General features: G+C 39.0%; 1 protein-coding gene across 1 annotated transcript in view; it reads right to left on the reverse strand.

Annotated features, from left to right (window-relative positions):
• Nucleotides 1-8,164: 8,164 nt before the first annotated feature.
• NIPAL2 (NIPA like domain containing 2) overlaps nucleotides 8,165-26,409 on the reverse strand; it is a 1,611,812-nt gene continuing 1,593,567 nt past the window's right edge. The window contains exons 10-11 of the mRNA XM_044065637.1: nucleotides 17,350-17,444; nucleotides 8,165-12,281 (exon numbers count right to left, since the gene is read on the reverse strand). Coding sequence (XP_043921572.1) covers nucleotides 12,163-12,281; nucleotides 17,350-17,444 — 214 coding nt within the window. The 3' untranslated portion in view covers nucleotides 8,165-12,162. The remainder of the gene's footprint in view (nucleotides 12,282-17,349; nucleotides 17,445-26,409) is intronic.

The raw sequence follows: 26,409 nt of genomic DNA on the forward strand, positions 1-26,409 counted from the left end.
TCTTTGTGCAAGGGTGCATCCAACAATTTTGATTTGATATGGTCTGGCAGGGGTTGTTCCTTAAGCCATGCATGTCTTCTAATTACATATCTGGTGACTGCTGCCCTGCAAGAGGCTTCTAGGGTGTTAAAACCACAATGAAAAGTTTGTTTAGTTACTTGACCAACAGAATGCATTAAGTCTTGTAAATCTTTAGATTCTGCCCATGCAGGAAAGGATGAAATTTTTTGTTTAAGGAGTTCCAAGGTATACTTAAAGCATATGGAACTGACAATTTAGTGCCCTGATCGCAAGAGTAGCAGAGGTGTATACTTTTTACCCCATCTGTCCATTGCTCGGAAATCCCTGTCTGAGGGGGTGGGATTCTTAACTGAGGTTGCTTTAATCCATTTAGGCCCTTGTGTAATGACCTCAGGGTCAGCTGTTCGATTTTTAAAAAGATATTTCTGTGAGTCAGGGACTCTGTAGTACCGGTCTGGTTTTCTGTGAGCAGGAGGGAGGGTGCCTGGAGTCAAGCTGGACTCAAGGAAGACATCATCTACAACATCTAAGACTGGGGGGATGGCTAAGAGCCTGTGTTGTGGAAAGTCCAGGAACTCTCCGAGTCTCTCCTTAGACTAAGGGTAGTCTTGACTCTCCGATTGGAAATGCTCCCTTAAGGTATGCAGGGTTACCCCAAAGGAAAAATCCTCTGGGGGAGAGGCTGAAGGTATGGATTCCCCTGCATCAGTATCCTCATATGTGGAGAGGGGCTGCATGTCTTTATAGTCAGATGGATCAGATTCATCTGACTTTTGCTCAGTTAAAACTACTGGAGACAGATCTTTTTTCCTTTTTGAGGGAGTGACTTGGCTTCCCCTAATCAGCATGATAAGGTCTTCTGCCATTTTAAGCATTTGAGATGAGGCAAGGGAGCAAACACCTGAGAATGGGTAGTCAGTTTCTTGGGTGTGGTCCAACCCTGGGGCCTAAGGAACTTGGGAGTTTTCAAAAGAATGGCAGCCATGAAAGAAGGTGTCAGTCTGTGTCGGGATTCGGCATTGCAAAGGACTTCCTCGGAAGCCGGTGCCTGGACAGAGGCTCTGGACTCATCCAAGGTAGAGGCGACGGCAGGATCCTTAGACAAAGAGGACTCTCAGTAGTGGCCTGCGAATTAACTCAAGCTGGGCATCAGGGGCTGCGAAGGCACCTCACTGAGCTCTGGAGCGACTAACTTAATGGAAGCATTGTCCGAAGGTTTGGTCCTGTGAGGTCTGTCTCTGTCTTTATTTTTACATTTTTTCGGAAGATCTACTGTCGGATGGCTTACCAAAGCCATATCAGAATTCGAGGACTGTAAACAGAAATATCTGGCTACAATAAGGGCCCAACAGTGGATAGTTCTTGTGTTAAAGCAGAGAAGCGACAACGAGAGACGTCATGGTCTGGGCCTAGACAAGTGACGCAGTAAGAGTGGAAGTCTCGGTGTGGTATTTGCTTTCCACAGGCAAGACAATTAACTTTTTCTGACATCGGTTAGTGCAAGAAAAAAGGATCCTCAATGGGGTACCTAGCTTTCGAAGACTTCAACTTCAATTCGGAAACAAAACTCAGGTAGCGGACGACTGGCACTCGTGCAAACTGCTTCTGCTTAGGGCTCCATGGCAAGAAAGACTGATGTAATGGCGTCGGATGCCTTCCTTTATACCATTGATGACCTGACGTCAGTCCTCAAGCAACAGCAACCAATGTAGAAATACTAAGTCTCTGGTATTCAGGCCGGCCGAGGGCTACCCTGGCAAGGATAACCCAAATGTGATGACTACAACAATGAAACACGAAGAACATCTGCTATTGGATGCTTCCTACTTCCCAGCTTTAAATAAAAAGGTAGTCTTAGCAGTGCCTTAATTTTAAGAGCTGACAGTATTTAAATAATTTTCCCTTATAGTTTTGATCACACTAGTTAATGTTAAGATTTAATTTTTTAGAATACATTGGACAGTTTTAAGTGTTTGTTACACTAGGATATATAACCTATTGGTTTGAAGTCATTTATAGGCATGATTTAGAACAATGTTTCTTTAAGGAAATTACTCTCTTGTTAGTTGAAAGTATTTAATGACAGAAAATTATGTATCCCAAGATTCTGATGAAGTTCCTGAGTACATTTGGAGTGAAAATGCTTAATCTTTATTTTACGCATAACAAATGGCTTTTTAGTTCCAAACATTTCTTGTTTTGTTTTTTCTACTGGTCCTGGTGACACAGGTGAATGCTGCATCTTTTTGGCTACTGCTGAAGCGTGGAGTTTTGTATTCTTAGTTTTTCCGTTTACTGCCATGTCACATGGTTATACAGTAGACAGATATGTGGAATAAAGTTGTTAAAAAACACACCAACCATCCTTAAACAAATGGTTTGGTGGAGAGGTTCAACTCTTCTCCTAAGACTATGCTGTCAGCATTTGCATACCAGGTCAAAAGGGGAATGGGTACAATACCTACCTCATCTCCTATCTGCTTACAGCACAGTGCCCCAACAGAGTGAGGGGGCGTCTAGACTTACTTCACGAGTGGGGGGGGGGGGGTAAAGGTGATTTGCACAAGGAGTCTGTTGTGGAGTATGCACTGAATTTTAAGACTAAGCTTTGGGAGCTTCCAGTAGAAACACTACAGTAATAAAATGTCTGATACAACAGGAGAGTGAGAACATGAGCATACCGTTGGATAAAATGCACCAGTATTTACTTCTGTTCATCAGGATAAGCTGCAGGCAGCATGGGATGATACTGCTGTACATGATGTTAATTATGACAGTTACCCAAGAGAAGACAAAAACCCAAACTCTGCCATATTAATAGGATGAAGCCCTCCCGTGACAGAGGCACTATCACATAGTATTTGCAGCTAGTTACAATTGGAGTCAGAGCTGGATCTTCAAAGTGACACCAACTGACACCTGAGTAAATGAAGCAGCATCGTCACTGCAGTCATTGCTTACATAGGTTCAAGAAATCAAACCAGTACTATAATTTGCCAAATATTTGGCAGGTGCTGAGGGAACCAGAAAGGACAGACTTAACACTTGAGGCAAAAAAGTCAGATAAATATGGCAAAAAAATTCTGCCATTACTAAAATGCAGATTGTCCTTCTAGGTAAGTCTGTAGCACAACTTAAAATGTTTTGTAATCTCAAACTTCTTTCTTTGAGGGCTTGTCAAAAACTTGCTTTAGTTTATAAAATGACTACCAGTGATATGCTAATCCCAGTAAAAGAGCATAGACAAGATTCAGAAATTACACAGAGCTGTACAATGTACACTTCATGACAACTACATCAACAAGTGGGCTCTAAACAGAGCATCAAGTAATTTGGCGCCATCTCTCTCTCTCCCAGCATACCTTTACACTTAGCCAGGTGATACTGCAATATCAGGTTTGGGCATGTTTACTAAACATATATCTGGGCAAGGAACATTAATTAAAAATAAAGTACAGTCCTGTAATTTCTAAATTTCACTGTTTTCTCTATGCTAAGTTGTCCCAGCATGAAAACAACTACTGGTCACTTAAACCTGCAACACAGAAATTGTTTGTGAAATAAGTATGGCCATAAAGAATGGAAAGAACCATAAATGGTTAGCGCATTCTCGCAGACTAAAACATTTTTGTTTTGAATTCTGCTGACCAATAGTATTAGCAACTAGCTGAAAGTACCTCATGTGGCTAAGTGTTTTTTTCTAAATCTCTGATATCCTTAGAAACTAGCAGCATCTGACAACAGCAGTCACTTTATTGTCACAGTCCATAAATGGTGGAGATGGTGGTGATGGTGATGAAGAGCTGGCTATGGATACTAGTTATCATTTTTATTTTTTTTTCTATTTATTTTGTCAGTATCCTGAAGTGACTTCATGGACATTTACTTGCATCTCTGTAGTTTGCAAAAAAAAAAAAAAAAAAATATATATATATATATATATATATATATATATTCTGCAGTGACTTCCTGCTAAATTACTCTTATTCTTTTATCACAATGATCAGTCTTGGATTATCCAGTCTGTTCTCTTCACTGAATATGCACCAACACAGCAAACAGCTCTCCTCACACAACTTGAGGTCCCCCACTATATTCCACACTGTATGTTGCTCCGTTTTACCTCAGATCTCATTTGCTGCCAGTCATTACTGCGATCCTCACAGATGTAAGGGAGAAATTGTAATTGTTCTGCTTTTTTCACTTTGTTTTTGCATTAGTTACTTTAGATAAAAGGTTTAAATTTTTTTCACATTAAATCACCTTTGGATTTTTCTTATTAAACAGTATATCTATTGCCTCCTTTCCCTCCCCATCGCTTGTTCATCTGCTAACCCTTTATAGTAAAAAAAAAAAAAAAAAAAAAAAAAAAAAAAAAGGAAAAATTTTTTTTGATTATAGTAATAGACATTAAGTTTAATATTGTGAAGTGGTTAGCTTCTGTGTTTTACTATGTTTTCTTCCTGTGCTCTATGGTAAAAAAAAAAAACAATGGAAGCAGCCGCAGGTTTCAAAAAAAATGCAGCCAATGTGGCCATAGATATCAATCGTGCGGTGTGCCTGGGACCAGACCATTTGAAGACGCAAAGCAACAACTAAGGCCTTTGGATGAAGCATATTAGAAGAGTGCTGGAATAATCTAATTAAAAGTTTTCTTCCAGAAGGGAAGACAAGGAGAATAAGGAATAGAAAAGGAGAGCAGAGCCAATGGAGTCCTCTTCCCTTAAGCAACCCAGGGCATAATATCAGCCAGCTAAAACGTCTCAGCCAGTTTTGATCAGAACAGAGCAAGTCCACCAAGGTGTGGCCGCTTTTGCAATCCTACTCTCAACAGGAAGCTCGACAGGGATCCACGTCCTGTGCTTCTTCTCAAATCCCTCCTAAGGAGACATTATCTTCAGAGGTGATCATCATCCTAGACTCGTCTCCAAGGAAAGACAGTGGGGAGCTTTTCCTCATGGAAGGCATAGTCTAAATGTATGGAATGCAGGCACACCAGCTATGTTATCCCAATCATTGAGGTCTGTCACTGTATGCACAATGCACTATGACTTGGGACATATAAACCATTTATTAAAGCACAGAGTGAAGTGGTTGTCATACTCTGTTTCTATGGTGGACAAGCTGGAACCCCAGCTTTTTACTTCTGCATCTTCCCAGGGGCTGGCACCAGCAATGGGAGATTTGGAGCCAAATATTGATTCCAGTGGGATCTCCAGTGGTGTTGGAATGTCTCAAACCTTCAGCACAGGCTGACTTGGTCCCTTCATGCTTGGTATCAACACCTTTGGTGTTAATAGAGACTGAAAGAAAGTAATAAAGAGACCAATATTCTAGTGGTCCAAGTTGGGAGGGCAGCATTGGCACCATTTTTTTTGAGAGCCATTTAGCATGCCTGACTCATTGGCCTTTGATCTTTTGATGCTAAAACCAGCTTTGGATACGAGAATGGTTTCTAGGTTGTCTCTCAATACTGGACCATCTTTGATGTTGGCTTCTTTGACAGATCAGCTTCAGTACTAGCTATGTTGACAACTGTAGGTGGTTCATCTGTGTTCTAAGTCCTGGAGAAACTATCTGCAGTGTCAAGGCATGACAGATTAGAAGTCCCATCTCCTTCAGCTCTACCTCTTGATACCCACGAGTTTACTGTTTTTGGCACCAGTCTTGGGCCCCCTCAACAAAGTAAACTGAAAAGCCTCAGAAAAAGACACCCTTCAGGGTCAGACCTCTCTTGCACCCCTGGGATGACTCTCAACACAAAGTTCCAAGGAACAGGAAATGCAAGAGGATGCACCTAGTACCCCCCTGCAGAATCTAGAACTCAAGATTCAGATCTCAAAGAAGGGAAGAGCTCCCCAGAGTCTCCTCTGGATGACTTCAAATTTAGGGAAATTATACAGCTGATTTAGCAGAGGAGTTCATGGCCCATAGATGAGGAGAGTCAGATGAAGGCTTTTCACCCTACACCTTGAATGGTTCTCCCTGCCAACTGCATGACTGACATGGTAGTGGGAAGAGCTTGCTGAGAACCTGATGTGTCTTAGGCCATTCCAAGAAAGGTGGATAACATACTGTATCCTACTAAGGTCAGACCACTGGACATTTAATAGCAAGAGTGCACTTGCTGAGTCCATGGTGGTAGTGGTGGCAACAAATACAGAGCTCTCGGATGAAAGCTTGGCTGTCAATTCTCCAAGATATTGATTCCAGAGTGACCTATGCATTGGCGTACCTTTGTCATTAGAGCCTTAAATTACTTGATACATATAAACAGGATCCAAGATGACCTAGCTGAGGAGACCATAAACATGCTGAGGGGTCTGGTGCGACTTGAGATTGGTAGACAGCTGGAGGCACAAGTGTCCATCATGCTTAATATTTCTCCCCTCTTCGTGCATTTGTTACATAATGTGGCCAATGGAGTGGCTAGAACAGTCGGCAAAGGCATAGGTATCACCATGAGGTGCTGCACCTGTCTCCATTTATGTGACTTTACACAACTTCATGACATTCTTCAAGAACATTCCATTTGAAGAGTCCTCTCTTTCTCTGGACCTAAAGTGAAAGAGAAACTGGAAAAAAGTGAACAACAGGGAAATACATTGTCTACTCTGGATGTCAAGCTCACATCTCCTCACAGGTCCTTTTCAAGGAGTCAGAAGGCTCCTAAGAACTTGTGGCTCAAAAAGTCTCACAGAGACTCCTTTGATCAGTTTCAGGACAGGAGCTCCCGTGGGGGCCTCATTTGCTCTTCAATGTATGCCACACTAAAGGCAGATGTGCTTCATAGAAGCAGGGATTCCACTGTCCCCTCAGAGGAGGAAAGCAACAGAATCCCTAGGATCTTGCACAACTGTTGCACTCAGGAGGCAGTTAGGGGGTCATCTCTCCCCTGCACAAGCCTGCACTGATGGCCATCACTCCTGACAAATGGGTCAGGGAGATAGTATCCAGGGGATATGTTATTTCCTTCTTTACAGTTTCTTAAAACATCCTCAACTCCACTTCCACACATCCCACTCTGTCAGAAGAGTGTTGAAAAAGAAGAGGATTTAAACCTTCTACTGAAAAAGGGCCATCCAAAGATAAACAATAACCATCACTGCAAAATGTAATACATTTAAAAGCAATGTTCCTTAATCAAGGTTGTTTAGAAATTGAAGGGCCTTACGTCAATAGTGGATGTCAGCAGTCTAAATCAATACATCAAGAAAAAAAAAGTTCCCGATGGTCACAGTGCAATCTGTCTTTCCATGCCTTCAGGGAAGGGATTGCATATACAAACTAAATCTCCAGATTGTTTACTTGCACAACAAAATTGCCATGAAGTCCAGGGGATTTCTACATTTATGGGTTAAAGTCAGTTATGGCCAATTTTGAGTCTTGCCACTTGGTCTCACCACAGCCCTCATGTGGTTTACCATGTGCATGGCACTGGCTGCCTTTGACATGAGGGGCTGAGGAATTTGAATATTCTCTTATCTAGAGGAATAACTCCTCATCGCTGCCAACAGGGAGTCACTCTTTCAACAACATAGTACCTAATCCACCTTTGTCTGACTTTACAAATTGATGTACCGTTGCAAAAAAGATAAACTTTGTAGAAACTAACTAGGCCAATGCACTACAAATGATTCTCTGTCTATGATAAATGTCCTACTCAGTTATTTTTGATTCACATTAACTGAAACTACATAAATAATTAAAATAATACTTTTAAGTAAACTGTATACATATGGTGTAGTCCATCCTTGCAATAATAGTATGTGTGTGTATATCTTCTACTGCAGATGCATTTTTTATACTTCACAGCTTTCTTCCTTTGGCTTCTGCTGAAAAAGGGCTTCTGCTCAGATGGACCATCTTGGTAAGCAAACATAAATGAACTAAACAAATAAATATGATTGTTTCTGTCAGTGTTCCAATCTATGCTCCTTTGTTACATTTTTTATTTCAGGATAAAGCTATTTTCTTTTCCCAGGTCCCACCATGAACTAAGCTGTAGGCAGGTCTATTGGCTACATATATCTAAATTAATGAGCAAAAACACATTCAAAGTAGTAGTCACTTATATCGTGATATGTCCCAGATGGCAAGAAAATAAACTACCACAGCATCAAATGACCACATACACTAAGTATAACATAATCATGTTTTGATTTTATTATTGAAACAAAAAAGACAAATTCTGGCTTAAGATATAATTTAATTACTATATAAGCAGCCACAGTACATAAACAATAACCATGGTTGCAAAATGCAATACATTTAAAAGCAACATTCTTTGTGAAGGAGTTGGCTGCAGGGATTAACTGAGCAGTTTTATTCTGGGCTTTTGACATCTGTCGCTATAACTGGAGGACAAAACAAAACATAATTTATAACATAAAGCAATACATTAGAAGCACCCTGTAAACCGCATATTACATTACACGAAAAAGGAGTTATTTTTTCCTCAGGTTTTACGTGCAGCAGTGTATTAATGAAATGTTTATCTAAAATGTTTATCCAGGACTTAAACCTTCATTTCACAAAATGTAGAAATAATCAATAAAATCCCAGAGTTGTAGTTTGACCACGATGCACAGTATAACTGGTTTCCAGATACCGTAGACACGTTAATATGTGTACATTGGACATAATTTGCTGTCTGCTAACTTAACACAACTTCATCACAAATGTTTTTAAAACTTGTTTTGTAACCCAGTGAGAACAGGATACAGTATCCATATTTTGGTGTACAAGCAGATAAAATTTTGATAAGCACACACAGTTCCACGAGGATCCCTTTTAACTAGGTTTGCCACATCTTTGCGGTGCTTTACCTTCACAGTGGATATGACAAGCATGATAAAAAGTGGAAGCAAGCATATCTATTTATGGCTGCTGATGTCAACGCAAGTAACTATTTTCAGCAGGTAATATTTAGGTACTTTCACTATCACATGTTGTATTCTGAAAAGCTATCACTTAAATTACTCAGTGTAAAAACACTATTACATAAATAAAGCATGTCAAAATCCATGAATACCTGAAAACAAATGGAGCAGCTAAACTGTGTAAAACAAGCACTATAAATGCAGCAATGACATACTGATTGTGACATGACTTTTAACAGTCTCTCAAGTTCTTTTCAATATTCATGGTTTTCCTCTTAAAATGGCATACAGTCCCATCCAAAAAGATAATGAAATGGCACAAAATAAGCAAACAATGCAGAAAACTGTGGAACAAAATCACAAAGCAGGTGCAACAGGATCTGAAATGATCTTATTGACATTCCATCCCATCCTGGAAGTTTACACTCAAGTCAAAATGCCTACAGTATGTCACACAGGAATTTTCAATGGGTTGAAATTCACACTACTGATGCTGCAATACAACAAATATTGTTCTGTCATTGCTAGGTACATTACAGTGAGCTAAGAAGCCTAGCCATCCCACAAATATGTTTAAAAATATTTAAACTGCTTATTGTCTGGTCAGCCAGAAAAGTGACTAGTGATACACTGCACTATTAACCCCAGCCTAAGCTGAGGAGTGATACTGATTGAAAAAGATCACTCAGCAAAAATTATGTTCCACAACCAACAGCATCATGTTTTACACTCATGGAGGCATCTATGACAGATGTTTTTCCCCCTTCTGACATTTTTTGTGCATCTCCCTGCTTTTCAAGTTGTAGAGAAAAACAGATGAAATAAGAAGGTCATTGCAAATGCCCAAGTCAGTGGCCAATGTATGATGAAGAAATAACACAAAAACATGTTTTGCATATTTTTGGTCATTTAAGATTATTTTTCAAGTAATTATACTATTTCATACACAAGAAAAATGTAAACAGTGAAATCCAAGTACGAGCAGCCCACGTTTCCATGCATACATACTATAAGGTATGTAGTATGGCAAGACATGCATCATTTTACGTATGTCGGCTTTTATTTCGAGAGATAACACTGTGAGTACATTGAACTTGGTAGAACCAGTCTGTCAAAAAGTCAACGTCAAGACACCCCATCCTGACTTGTTAGAAAATACATGACAGATAGTAAAGCACAATAAACAGAAATTGCACTCGCATTGTATGTATGTATGTATATATACATATATATATATATATATATATACATACATATATATATATATATATATATATATATATATATATATATATATATATAAACTCTGAGTTAGGGAAAAAGTTACTCTACACAAAGGACTCTGGATTCCTATGCAGAGAACTGTACTCCTATTACCTGAGACAGTGCTCAATGAAACAGAACTCAACAAGAGAGTCATTCGACTACGAACAACCTCTCAATGGTTTGTCCCATGAAAAAAAATAAGACATCTTTTTAACACATATGCATCAAGGGAAATACTAGAGCAACCTGAGCCTTGTGTACATGTATGAAAACTTATTCATCTTCATAGGTTGTTGGAATATGCATTTCTTAATGTGTGTGTAGACAGACAGACACACACACACAACTATATACAGATTACTTCATAATGCAAATGACTAACCTTGACAAACGTGTGTATAATTTGGCATTCTCAAAGCTACTCTCAGATTAATCACTCTGTCAGAAAGTATTTACATTTATAAAACTGTCCCGTCTTTCTGGAACACCAGCAAGGTGAGTGTTGCATTCTGTTTGCAGGCATGGCAGTAATGCCATACATAATGTCTTAATTTGTACTCAGCACTCCATTTACAGTAATGAGAAGATAGCAGTCCTGGCATTACTGCTCAACCTTCTTATAATAAGGGACAAAAGAGATGAAGTTTGAAATCATTGTGCTTCAATCATTATTCTTTCTCATGTTTCTGGTTCCACAAGACTCAGCAGTTGTCTATCATGAATATAGGTTTTCTTTTATTACAATACTTTTACGTAGTACTTGTATTATAGTAATGCTCTTTCCCAAAGGGGCATACATGTGCTACAGCATAGCAACAGCCTGTTCTTTAGACTGACAGCCCATACTGTGCTTTAAGTCTCAGACACCTTGTAAAGTCAGCAGCCACAGCAGTGTCAAATCAGATTAATCCCTGAAGGCTCTCAGCTGGCCCTTGCCCTTCCACTCGGTCACTACCACAAACATTTTTAACAGTACTGTCATAGATCTAGTTCCTATCATCAAAAGCACAAAACATCAACTGGCTAAAAATCAAGCTGAAAATACTGACATGCACAACATCAAAATAACAAAAGACAAGCAGAACAGTTTTTTTTTTTTTTTGGGGGGGGGGGGCGGCAAAGTGTCTACATCCCTCACTCCAGCTATCATATAAAGCTACATCAAGATCATGCTGCAGTGGGGAAAGGGCCAATTCCCCAAGCTCCACTCTTCTGCAATCTTACATAATAGATTTCTCGTTCACTTCACTGCTTATTGTGCTGTGAATTTCAATATTTTCAGGTCTATCTTTAGCTGCTCAGTTCTATGGGCTGTTGACAAACTGACATAGACCCTATTGACACTGTTTTACCAAACCTAAGGAGAGAGGCACTGAAGATGTTGAGGCAACTGGCGTATGATACCTCACTTCTGATGCAGTAACCAAGTCACATCAGGTAGCCAAAATAAATGCCATCAATGTGCATGTGGGGCAGATACAGACAATAAAGGATGACAAGTAGTAAAATATCAGATTATTGTACATAAACTGACCTCGTCTGTGCAGTCTCAAAAGAGGTGGTCACCTTTCTAATGTAATCTACTACGGAAGCACTCATGAAATTGTCAGTGCTACCAATCTGTGAAAGATGAACTGCTGATAAAAGTCTAAAATGAATGGAGTATGCAGTGATCAGACACAAGAAAACAGCAGATAATTTAAGACTCACTAGTACTTTTCAAACTACCATTTTGACATTCTTAAGGTAACATAAGTGTCTTCCATTTCACTGCACACCTACTGTTTAGAAGGATATTATATTTCACAAGTCGCTGTAGAAAACTGCAACTTATAATTTACCAGTTTATCAGATTGGTGAAGGACAGTTTGCTATAAATATCAAATTACATATTGGGCTGATGTGAATTGCACTCATGGTGAAGGGCCAATACAAAACATATGGGGAGAAAGTGGCAGTTCTAGATTGTCTAGTTTGCCTGTGTTAAGCCTTCCTAGCTAGGCTGAGCTTTGCCATGCTCCACAAGTCCATTATTGCTTGAATTCTCATCATTTTGAAGAGTCCCATAGTTGTTGTCTGGATCTGGCTGTATTTTATTCAGCAGCTTCTTACCTGTCACATACAAAATATTTAGAAAATATCAGTCATTAGTTCACTGATGCTGATTATCATGCATTCTGCACTATGTATAAGTTGGTACTTACGTATTATCACAACCAGATTTTCGCGGTTGCGACTTTCGCATACTTCTGCACAAATGAGACCATTAAACACTGTAAGGTGGTGTTGTGAGTCAGTTTGGATATGGACTAACTTCACATTACCTTCAGGAAGACAAAACATTTGAGAAAACCCTCTTCCTGTTTTCAGCGTGCATTACAGGCGCACACTTGAATTGTCATGCCTGCTGCTGTTCTGAAGAATGGATTTCTTTTGTGTGTTTGGAAGGAATCCTTCAGAGAAGGCAAACACATACACAGTAGTGATGGTTCTGGTCCCTTTTTTTTGGGAGGGGGGCAATTTAGAAAGATATATTCAGGTACAAAGATATACTAAGTACAGGAAAAAGCGCACTGTCCTGCAGTAACATGTACTTTCTCCAGTAGCTGACATCATCTTTTGAAAAACAGGTCCTGCAAAGCGGAGCGCCACTGTGGAGTTACAGGAGCAGAGAGATACAAACTCGCACCCTTTCTCCTCTTCTTGGCTCATACCAGCAGTGATAGAGTACTGTTTTTTCCTTACAGACCCTTTCTTAGCTGAAGCGACCTGTTTCCACACACACATACTGATTTATGGCAGTGCGGAAATCTGGTTGTGATAATACGCAAGTACCTATAAATGAAATGCTTTATTTTCTACTGAAAAGTAACATATGTGACCTCCAATAACAGGTAAATGTACAAGTAAGCACTCTGTAAAAGACAAAACGTAAAACCTAATGAAGAGAGTAAATGTGGATTCCAAGACTGCAAAACTATATTCTACAGCTGGCATACTTATATCAAACTCTGAAGCAACTACAGCAATCCTAATAATTTCTGGAGTATTCTGACAACATAGTCAAATACTTCAAATGCAAATAAAGTACTTTATAGTATTTTGTCTAAGGAGATTTGCTTATTTTGTGCAAAAAACAAGTACTTTAATTTGACAGATCAGGCAAAGCAATTTTATTTTCAGATGAGAAGCAAATCTGGATAATCTGTGTAGTTTACTTACCTATAAAAAAATACAGTAACAACAACACAACATGAAGACAAAGTATATAGAAACTTAACTGTAAGCTGACTGCTGATCATTGAACCATTTTCAACACTACCCAGGCAAGGAAAAATATATATGAATGCAGTTTGTTTGGTCACACATGGTGCTTAATTCATGTGTGAATCACTGAACCTTTAGTCAATTCACACTTTGTATAAGCAGAGTGGGACTTACTACAGGATTGGGCAGGGGTGTTTGGGAGTTTTCCTTTTTCCTCACTGCTCTGCAATTTCGGTTCTGTTATATGTAAGTAGTAGGGATATGAGAGGTGTCTTGAGGCTTGTACTATTTGTATTGGAAATAGGGTAATACATCTATCTATATTCAGTAACACAATGGATTAATAAAATTTGAGAAACACGTGTAAATACTGTTAGATGTAACATGCTCACTTACATCACAAAGTTTGTTTTCCAATAGGTTACTATGTGTATTAGACAATTTAAGTTTTGCAACTTAAAAGTTGTTGTTTAATGGAGTCAGTTATGGGAAATGACTTGTGCACACTCTGAAAAAAAAAATAGTTCTTCATACTGAGAATCAACATTGTAGTTAAGCAAGGTCTATAATGGACATTTTGTGAAACCTGAAAGGAACCCAGCTCCTTATGGTAAAGGCCAACATTATGGTTAAACAAAGGCTACAACGTATACTTCTGGATTCTGAGGTGGGTAGCCAAAGTAATAAGGTTATGCCTACTAGTATGGGGATTGTCTCAGGTGAAGATTTCTGCATCTGGATAAAAGGCTTTGAGGGGAACCACTGCTACAAAGTGAGTGAGTGAGTGAGTGAGTGAGTGGTGTGTGTGTGAGTGAGGTGTGTGTGTGTGTGTGTGTGTGTGTGTGTGTGTGTGTGTGTGTGTGTGTGTGTGTGTGTGTGTTCACGCGCACCACAGACCAGGAGCTAGAAATGTGAACTGGTAAAGTTTCTTGAAAGGTGAAAAAACATTTTTCTGGACTTGTACAGGTACTATACATCTAATGCTACAAGGGGATAACATTTAAATAGTAAGCTCATCCAGGGAATTTGGGTATCTGGAGCATAGGTCTTTCTGTATTACAGTAATTAAAGATGTGTCTTATATTTATTATATATTATATTCACTGTTTTATATATGTAAAGAGAGGGTAATCAGCATTTACACTGTTTGGCTAATGAACTTTGTGGCACACATCTCCATTAGATTGCTAAGCTTGCTAGCAGTGAGAGATATTAAGGGGTAGGATTTCATATCTGAATCAATTTAAGAGCAGCAGGTAACTGGAATGTCTGGTGATAGAACTACTGTGCCAAGAAGGCAGCTGTGGGAGAATTGGAAAATTCTGCCACCTTTCCCTAGGAAATTGTGGGCGTGTGTAAAAATAATATGTGGGAAAGGCAGTGACCATAGGCAAAAGGAAACTGAATACACTAATGAGACAGGGCCTGAGGTGCCTGGCCAAAGACTTAATTCATGAGTAGTCTGTGTTGTAGTCAAGAGAGGGTGTGGAGGTTGGAAGCTCAAACCCAGGACAATAGAGCATATTCCTTTTTATGCTGTTGAGGCCAGGATATACTCTGTAAATTAGTTACTGAAACACACGAGTGGGCACTTTCTTGCTTTTACTTTACCCTTGGTTGACAACAGTGGGAGTCAAACTCTATCACTGCAGGCCATCTTGTTATCACAGTTAGTGGCATCCTGCCATCTGGAGGTCACATTTTGGGGTAGTAGTCTCATCCCCCATCATGGGGGCAGCAGTGGAACCCAGCACACAGTCACATTAGGGGCAGTGGTATCATCTCTACATTGCAGAGGGCAAATAAGGACATGAAGGTGATGTACCACTGACCCTGTAGCCTGTGGAGTTGTTGATCCAGACAGCCATTTGTTGAGACTGGGAGATCCGTGTAGTCTACAGTCTACAATACAGCCAGTACACAGTAGGGTGGGATGACCTCCTAAGGCATCTTCCATGACACCTGTTCAACACACTCTCCACTTAGATGTAATGCCTATATTGTATTGCAGATGGACAACAGAGTCAAAAAATGGAAGTGCAACTGTCCTGCATTAGTTTTTTGGCTTCAGCTCTATCTCTGCATACTAAAATGCAAGGTAGTGATACATTTTTACTATATATATTCTATGTTCACTATATAAACTGAGAACTATGTCCTTTGAATTGCAAAATATTCAGAGGCAGGAGTAGCTGTGCTTTTTCATTTGTGGAACGGATGGTTATGATGTTGTGACATATAATTGCCTCATTATGAGATACAAATCACAACCCAGGCATGTAAGAACCACTGCCTAGGAAATTCACACTTAAGTGGAAGATGAAAGAAATTATTACTAGAAATTAACTATATGCATTCATGCAGCACTGTAATGAAAGTTAAGGTTATATGCAATTCCATCTCTCAAGATCAGCAATACTATGGAGCTTTCTTTTTTTCACACTGCATTCAGAACAATAAAAAAAGTTGCAGTTCTAACACTACAGTCAATGTTCACATAAAATATTACTTAAACTTGAGCTGAAAAAGTATTATAAGCTCAGTGAAGAGAGGGCAACAGTAGATTTGTTGACATTAAAGAATGAAACTTCAAAATATTTATCATTTTTCCTAAGTGATATTAACTTATCAGTTATACAATAACCATCATTCATAAACATCATAAATTATTGCCAGATCAAGTTAATTTCCAGTTCTCTTTAAAGTCATTTTCATCTGACAGATATTATGGCAAGACATTTAATAAGACCACTTTCCAAAGCTTAAGGTATGGTATACTGGCATGATAAATGAAGCATACATTCAACAGGTCAGACTAATTAAGTATGGTTGAGCTATGAGAGAGACATTTTAAGATGCATCTTAAACATATACTGTAAGCAAGGGAGCGACTTTGAAATCATGAAGAAAGAAGTTCCAAGCTATGATAGTTAAACTTGTTCTTGATCAGAAAGGAAAAAGTTAAAATGTTGTAAATGTCAGTTACCACAGAATTCCTGGCAGTAAGTGCAGGGAAAACAATGCAAAGGGCAAAAAAGTTTATATTTATGAAGTTGGCAGCAATCTGGTAAATTAACTGTGGCTGCAGTGTGCTGTCCTATGCTGCCCAGTATACACAAACAAAGGGATATTCTTTTTAACATATTTTTATCCTTCAATGCCTGCCAACCCTTCTATAATCAACTGATCCGCTTATTCTCCTGTGAGGTGGCATCCATCATCCAGATAGATTTTACATAAATTTGTAGATTTGTGTGTGATTACTAGGCTAACGACCTCGGGAGCTTTTTAAACCTACCATACTTCCCAGGGTAAGAATCAAATCCTATACATTGTGCTTGTGAATTAAACACCTTAACCACGGCAACCCCCAAAACTATAACTACTACTTGCTTTTAGCCCTATCCTCTTCCCCCAAGCAGCTGATGTGTGTGTGCTTGCAGATGAAAAGACCTGCAGTGCCTTTCTTCATAGGTACACACAAGTTCCATGAAAACAATCTTACAAACATGGCTTGGCACTACCAAGCACAACTCTTGACTCTAATGCGACATACCATACAGCCTTCTGTCCAGTCTGTGGCAGTATTGTGGTTAGTTGGACCCCTCCCCCCCTTAGGATAGATGAATTGTGCTTGGCTGCCCGCTCCAGAGCTCAACTTGTTAATCAACAATGGACTGTCTGATAGAAGTTAGGGCTTCATTTCTCTCTATTCCAGACAGCTGTGCCAAGATACAGTAACATTTAAGAAAAAAAAAATCTAAATCACCTTGGGCATAAAAAGATGCTGTACTTAATATTTATGCTTCATTTTGATCAGTAGCAAGCCAATGTTACATTCTCCTCAAAATTTGGACTCAATCTATGCTGCAGCAACATACAAAACTTATAAAAAATGTAGAAATGTACATACCAGGAATCTGACCAAAGTCAATATAAGAGGCTTCTGGCTTCTCTTCTTCCCTGTTTCTAGCAATTAGGAACACACCCAGGAAAGACAGCGAACATCTAAACAAATGAAGACATTCCAATTAAAATGTAAGAAATAATACTATAAAGCATATCAAAGATAATTAGGTCACAGTTAATATAAAGGCTGCATAGTTTAATTATAAATTTGGTCCCAAATTAGTTTCCATGAAAAGCCTCAGAAACTATCTGCAAGTACTATCTACTGTGTGGGAACTCATTCACTCCAATGGAGCTCAGAAAGTTAGCACTGTAACTTCCAACGGGCGGAGCCTATTTTTTTTATAGAATCAAATTATGTCCTCACATTTCAAACAAATGTTCATATGTCTGGAATCATAGGGGTTATGAAAGAAGTACAAATAGCACAAACTATTTTTATAGTGGTAGTATTCTTTAGGTTCTAGGTTATAAACAGAATTTTATAAGTTACAGTAAACACAGTAACTATTACATTTGTCATATTGTGTAAACAACTTACAATATCTCAGCAACCACTCAAGTTACACATACTGTCAGCAGCATTTTACACATCTAGCCGAGAGCTTTCGTATGAGGCTAAGAAGTTAAGTCTGTGTCACTTGATTGTTGAGATATTTAGAAAAATGTGAAAATTACATCCATATAAATTAATATCATACATTAACAGTTAATATGCATTTATCTGCACTAGACAGAGGTCAAATATTAATGCAGTTGAGACTGCTATTGTGTAAGCTTTAAGATGGAATTTTTTAAAACCATGTAGATAGCATGGTTTTGAAATTACTGATGCAAGTACGAACAAGCAATATTTGATGTCTAGAGGCGTCAGTAGGAGTTAGCGAGTTAACTGCATATGCACTTGGAGATGTCACTCGGATGTAAGCAAAACTAACCATACCATTAAGGCCACTTTTGCCTTTCTTCAAAAAAAAAAAAAAGAGAGAGAGAGAGAGAATTTTTACTACCAATTCACACTGTAATTATTACACAATCTATACATTATTAAAAACCGACAGCCATGGTCTTTCAAGATTTAAATTAACATTAGAAAGTTATTTAAAGAAGACATAAAACAATTTCCTCCACAAATGAAGTATGTGTATAGTATTTTTGCAAGTATAAATTAAATTATAAGCAGCACAAGTTTATTTTCCATGCTTCTTAGCTAACCCCTTGCTATGGCTTTCCAGATGAGGAGATTCATAATAAGCACATAATTATCAAGTGAGTTTTTTCAATTTATGACAGCAGTTCTGTGCAGAACTTGATAAATGATGCTATAACTGTTTGTTCAAAAAAATAAATACCATGTCTGATGCATCGTGCTATTATATAAACATGTAGAATAAATACATTTAATGCAGATTATGCAAGAATTCTTGTAATACAGTAAAATAAAGACTACACAGAGCACCTTTTGTGTTTTCTAAAACTAGTTCAAGCATACATATATTAATTGTACAGTTAAGAAACGCAGTTTAGAATCAGACAGGAACTGAAAATGTGCTCATGTATGCAGCGTCATTCTTACTACAAGATGGAAAAAAATTCCACTGGTCATGAGACCTATTTCCATGAACAAACTTAAGTGTAATGAGGATAAATGAGTTTTAGACTCAAATAATATTCATGCATAACAAGAAACATTTATAAATTAATTTCCTTGAACTTTCAAACAGTTAAGGCAATGATGTTCAGTTTCTAAATGTTACAACCTCTCTGTGTAACCCCTGCCTAACACGTTACTCTTCACAATTTCTTTATGAAGAGTCTTCCTTTCATATGCTTACGAAATACTTAATCCATAAATTGTCAAAGCCAACTATAGTAGTTTCTCCTAAAGTGTTTGGCAGTGCCCTGTATAGATGAAGTATCTTGAGTAGACACTTTCCTGTAAAAGCACTCTTGAAATTTCACCAATACCTAGTTCAGCACAATGGAATCAGTCAATTAAATAAATAAATAAATAAAATACTTAGTTGTGCACAAGATAAGTAGTTTGTGCTGTGACAAGCACTGACCCCAGAGCTGCAAAACAGATACTTGTGACTTTACTCTATATTATCAAAGCATGCATCTAATCAATAAAAAGGGCCTTTTGCCATGAGTTTGAACTTTCCCGCCATCTCCACTGCCAGCTTGGTGAACATGGGAATATGGAAATCCTGAGGCAATCTAGAAACTGCCTCATGTGCACTGACAACCAGCTAATTCTCAAACAAACTGATAAGCTATGCGACAGCTGTATTTACATAATATCACTGGATGCAAAACTCTCATATAAAAGCACTCGTGTCAGTGAGGCTGTCAGTAGTACAAAAGCTGCACCCACCACAAACAGCATGAACCAGACACAGACCCACATATGCTGAGCCACTTAAGTGTAACCTTTCCTAACCCCAAAGACCTTAGAGAAGACACACACATAATAAATGCTCTCAGTAACCCCAAATGCATTCTTTCAAAACATATTCATCAACATATACAGCCACATCTCATGGAGCCTCTACCTTTAAGCCCATAAGGCAAGCCACCACATGAGTCAACATTCTGGTCATTGGCGACTCTACTGTGGAACAGTGGCAAGGAACCACTATATTATGAGCACATTCAGGTCACTGGACCAGGAGTACCAGTATGCCACAGTCCATGTGTGTGTAAATGACCTGAAACATACCTCCCCAGACTATATAAATAGAAACATCATGGAACTCAAAGAATGTGTGTCCCCAGGTGGCATGAGCCTAACACTATTCAGCATTCTACGTTCGCCAAAGAAAATGCCACAAAAACAGAAGATGACTGACTTTAATAATTGGCTTAGTTTCTGGTGACATTCTAAGGAGGTGCAATATTTGTCAACATGGAAGGAGATGGTCAATAGACCATGCTGCTTTGCCATGGATGGTCAGCACCTCTTCCCTCTAGGCTTTCAAATACTGGCTAAAACATTGTCCCCTGCAGTGCCTTTTTTAGGCAATGCCAACCTGACAATCTTTCCAACATAGCAAAAAAAAAAAAAAAAGCAAGAAAATAAAGACGTTACTGCTCAATGCTAGGAGTCTAAGAAAGAAACTCTGCTCCCTACAAGCTCTCCTCACCCTACAGAATGCAGATGTCTGTGCAGTCAGTGAGACACATTTTAAAGCAGCAGTGCCTTGCACACATTTAGACCAGCTAATACACGGACAGGTGCTAAAGGTGGAGGTGTCTCAGTTTACATAAAAAATAAATATACTTCAGAGCTGGTCAAACAGGATGAAGCAGTTGAGCTTCTCTAAATTCAAATTACTATAGGTAAAATCCCATACCACTATCTTGCAAGCTATAGAACCCCATGACCCAGGAAACCCATAGCATGTATTTAAGATTACTGGTGACATTCAACATCTAATTCAATACCATATGACTTTAATTACCCCACTATTAACTGGAAATCATATACAACACCAAATAAGCAGCAACAGAGATTCATGGACCTTGCAAATACCAACTCCCTAGGCTAGACTGTCAATACACTAACTAGGGGCATGGACATACTGGATCTGGTCCTCAATAATATAGGAGAGTGCTGCAGACCCCCTAGAGTAATGTACTCTACAGTAAGGTCAGACAACAAAATGGTCTCTTTTGAACATTCAAGAACTACTCTAAGGCTAACTTCCTATTATTAAGTGATAACCTAGAAAACTTTTACACCCCCTAAACCCTGATTACCCCCTCCCTCAGGCTCTCCTCAGGAAATGCTTTCAAAACTAACTCCCCTAACTATCACTAGGGAACAGGTCTTTAATGTTCTCTTTAAGGGCAAGAACACTGCATTGATGGGACCCTACTATATCCCAGACTGCCTTCTAAATAGCATGAGGCATGACCTATCAAGCTCTCTAGAATCACTATTTAACAGAAGCCTCCAAACAGGCTTCGTATCTCACAAATGGAGAACTGTCACCATCTGAACAAAGGCAGACCATCTATTGACCCTGGAAACTACAGAGCAATAAGTCTCACTAGTCTCATATTCAAAGCCATGCAAAGAATTATCATACAAATGATCAATATACATAGGAAACCTCCGGACATTGGGCCTAACCCAGTTTGGTTTCATCAAAGGCAATTATGGCTACTCAACCTAGTGGATTTCTTTGAGATGGTCACCAAAGCAATGGACAAGGGTAAAATGGTTCACACTGCCTACCTTGGCCAGGCCAAGGCATTTGACACAGTACCCCACTCATCAATGTTAATAAACATAAGAGGTTAGATATAAACCCTTATGTCACCCAGCAGATAGTCAGCTGGCTAAAAGACAGGACCCAAGAATTAGAACTGGGGAGTTTAACTCTACAAAGAGGCCAATCGCCAGAAGAGTTCCTTAGGGATTGGTCCTGAAACAGCTTTTTCTGACACCTACTTCTCTGAAGTCAGCATCAAGCCAAGATCAAGGGCCTCTGGCTGACCAAATTTGCAGATAACTGCAGTCACTGAATGCCCCACCAGCACTAATGTTCCTCAAGAAGGGCTGACACAAACAACTGGTGTCAGAGCCATGGACTAAAACTAAATGCCAAGAAAAGCAATAGTAGCAGCCTTTGGGAAGTCAGCCACTCCAAGTAACTACCATACTGATAACACAGCCCTGACAGCTGACCCAGTAGTAATGGACTTGGGGACACACACAGGCAGTAATCTAGTCTTTCATCATCATGTGTCTACTGCAGTGAGGAAATCATTCTACACTGTGCAACTTATAAACAAAGGTAAGGCATCTAGGTCCATGGAGGTTTTTGTTCCACTGTATTCAGCACTCCTCAGAACCATCATTAAGTACAATACCCCATTTGGTATGTACCTAACCAGGCACATCCAACAACTGGAACGTCCACAGCTGTTCCTCACTAAAAGAATACAAGGAGCAAATATCATGTCCTGTGCAGACTGCCTCAAAGCTCTATCTATCCCTGCATTCTGTCTCCTACAAGATGCTGAGGGGAGTCTATGCCTGGCATAAAAGGCATCATCAGAGTCCACTCTGATGGACCTCCTGCACATCTGCAAAACAAACATCACCAGAATTAGCCATTCTAAAGACTTAAACCTTGCTTGTGATAGGAATAGGACCTGCTGAACAGACAGACATCTATCATTTTCTATAACAGGCTTCCTAGCTATGTGAAACAGAGTTCCTCCCCAACCCATTTCAACTTGTAAAACTGGAAAGGGAACCTGAAATTCCCCGCTGGTTTGGCACCTATGTTTCTAATGGACACATACAGCTTGTAAATGGTTCATCTCCTAGGCCACTGCTAGTACATTTTCATCTCTCAAGTCTCTGCTTGCACCACCAAGGGTACTAGACCTTGTCAAAGACTTGGAATGCATGGCTAGACATAAAAAGGCCTCAGCAGTCATTAGCCTAGTAGGCACCTCTAAACCTATATACTTGCTCCTGTTACTCCGAAGATACGTCAGTGTCCTCTCATTATTAGGGTTATCTCAGCAAACAAGGAAAGGAATGCGAGAATGGACAAAACAGCTATGATGTCTAGGGAAGAGGAAACTGCACTCTCTGAACTTCCAGCATGAATGGTAGGAAAGTCATTATTTCTTTATGTCACAGAGGGAGTCAGCTTCCTATTTTTTCACAGCAAAACATTACACGAGTGCTACATCATCAGATCTCCTACTATCTAATTATAATTACACCAGATGAAACACTAACAGAGCGAACATAAATAAGCATATGGTACAATGTCTGTGCACTGACTACAGAACATTAACATATTAGTTCAGTTTACAGTTGGTGTCATTCAAAGAAGCTGATCTGCCACGTCACATCTATTTTAAATTATAGTTATTTTACAAGGCAGGACAGCAAAAATGGAAGCAAAGAAAGATGATGAGATTATCCTACATAGAAATTTAGACAAAAATGGCACAGCAACCCAGAACAGAGAGAAAACTTCTGCTGGAGATTTCATTCAAAGAGTACCTACAGAGATAATATATTAGCCTGTTGTCATTAATCCTTATCTCAGCAGAAGCAGTTATACAGGATAGGAAGTCAGACGTCATTAGTCAGAGTGATAAACAGAGGTTTAGCTGCTTTTGTGTGTGTCATTTGACTTGAGACCCACTAAACAAACCCACTGTAACTGACAAATAACTTGGATAAGAAAAGGCTCAGTGAATTCCAGCGTGAGTTTCTGAAAATGACTCCGGGCCAGTTTGGCAGGAGGCGTTTTCTACCCAAGAAATGAGTGAGATTAAATTTCTATGACTCGCAGATCTTAGCACATGGTTGGTCAAAATGATGCACATCTCATATCTTCGGCATTATGCAGGAATCCAGTTGAAGAGATCCGACAGTCTACTCTTGACTGGGGCTACAAAAATTATTTTAAACGTCAGGCTTAACTGTTTTAGTGGTAAGGATTATATCTATCTGCCAGCCTAGTAAATCTAAGACAGTACAAACTGTACTAGTTGTATAAATCACTTACCATAATAGTAGATCTTTTAGGAGAGATTACGAACAGCGAGAAATAACATTTGGTTAAATGATTTATTGTTTTTCTTGTAAATTAAAACATCATAAAAATTATCCATGCTAGCAGCTGTAAGTAATAAGCATTATAAGATCTACTGGAATACAAACATGAAATAAAGCAACACATAAATGGCAGGTAGCTTACTGGTCCCCACTGATATAACATTTTAAACTAAATCCCAAAGAAATAATATTCCACCAATAGATTTTACAGTGGAGAAAAAAATAAATGTTCAATAAAATGGCATTTGTAAGGCATATATAGTGAAAAACAAGGTATTATTAAAATATCCAACACTACAGAGATCACACACTAAAAATTCCAATGTCTGCTAGATTAACCATAAAACATCAAACATCAACAAAAGGATGTATTCTCAATCTCGGTCTCTTTAGGACCTTAATGTTGGGAAAAATCCCCTTTTTGATACTCCGGTGCACTGCCTGTTAATAAAGATCTCAGCAGGCCAAAACCAAGTAAAGGCTGAAGAGCTAAGCGGATAATCTACCATTACTTAGTCCCGGTAGTCTCAGACTGATGACAGGTTCCATAATTACATTAAGAAATCAGAGTGATAAAACAATTTTGAAAAGGTGCTCATGGATAATTCAGACACTCTATAAAGTCCTTGAAAAGAATGCTCAGTCTCATATAACACATACTCAAACCAGGACTGAGCAGCTAAAGGAAAAATAGTACATTTGGAGAGAGCATAAAAAGAAAGAAAATGTGTATTTGGTGGGGATTCCTGAGGAGAACGAGGCTGAGAACCATGTTGGACTGGTTAAACACTGCTGGTTAACCAGACTAGGCTATAAGAAGAAGAAGAGATTGACAGGAAGCAAGCCAACAGAGTGCTTGTGCCAGGGTTGCCTTCAGATTTCAAAAGCCTCAGACAGATAATAACCAAGTACAAGGTTATTTCATTCTTACAGAACCCAGGAAAACGGTGTACATGCAATGGTTTATGGACATATTGTGAACAGGGCTTTAGTGTGGAAACCAAAAGGGGAAAAGGAGGATTTTACCCTGTAATGCAACAGTGCACAGTGAGACAACTCCGTCTGAAAAACAAAATCTATCAAGCCTTTTTTTTTTTTTTTTTAAATATAATTTCCACTGATGCTAAACCAGAGGCGGCTCTTACTGCAATCTGGAAGTGGGCAGGCAATCACAGCAGCAGCAGACATACATGTTACATGCCAGCAGAAGTGTCCAGGTTTAATTTATATGAGTGTTCTTTGCTCCACTGCTTGTTGATAAATTTGCAGCCCTTATTTTATAGAAAGCTGTGCTGTATATGGCATACTAGTCAACTGTCCTGAATTTGCAAGAAAATGCAGATTTTTTTCTTAAAATACCAGGGTGCATAACTGTGATGAGATAAGGTACAGTTTACATTAGAACAGTAATGTAAGAAGCATGGTTGTTAGTTCTATAGATGAATAACCTTGACCTTTTTCTGTTATGGGTTCATTCTGCACTGAGGAATGGACAGTTCCATGCACTAACTACAAAGGAGCTAGTAGATACCATACCATTTACACAAAGTAGAAATTTATCATATCACTAGTAAGTGGATGCAGTTATTCTGTAGTGCCAAATCCCAACTGCCCCATTTGTTAAAAAACATTTTTATGGTATCCTGACTAAAATTTAACTAATGTAATTTTCTCCATTGATAATTATTTTACTGATTGTCTAGCTTAACAATAAATAGCAATATCTTTTGGCTTCTCCCATTAGGGGTCATCATAGCAGATCACCAGACTGCAGACTGATTGGCAGTGGAGTTTTTATGGTGTTGAGTTGCCAGCCCAGCACTCAATCTTCACAGGAGGCACACACATACTTGCACCTACCTGCACATCTTTTTAAAACTCATTGTACCACAGGGAGGACATGCAGACTCCGCACAGAAGGTGCTGCAGCCGAGAATCAAATCGGAGAACCTCTTGCTGTGAGGTGACAACGGTGACCACCATGGCTGACTCCACCGTGGCCGACTCCAATTAAATACTTAATAAAAATTGTTTGGCGGGAGATCAAGTGCAAATGGCCAACTGAATACAATGGCAAACACTTCCTTATTGGTTGTTATGCACTCCTGTGTTGTCATGTGCAGCCCTTCCCTGCTGTGCTGCAATTGTGCAGGAATTTATTCAAAACAAAACAAGACAAAAATCATTTTAAAATACTAAACATCAGAGCTGATGCTTTCAGGCATCTGTCAGCCACTCAGCTAGAACTAAGTACTGTGCATGAAATGCTAATTCCAATGAGTAGAGACCTACTCTCAGAAGCATGAAGCCTTGTCACTATTCCTCATGTGCTCTTGTGGTGACCATTTTCTGGTTAATAAAATGCATTAGGGGCTAATGTCTGTCATTACTGACACACTGTAATCCTCACTGATTTACCATAATATCCAGGTTTTTGCACAATACAGGGCAAACATTAGAGACAAA

The sequence above is a fragment of the Protopterus annectens genome, chromosome 3.part0 (assembly GCF_019279795.1).
Source record: "Protopterus annectens isolate FY-2018-M chromosome 3.part0, PAN1.0, whole genome shotgun sequence".
NCBI lineage: Eukaryota > Metazoa > Chordata > Ceratodontiformes > Protopteridae > Protopterus > Protopterus annectens.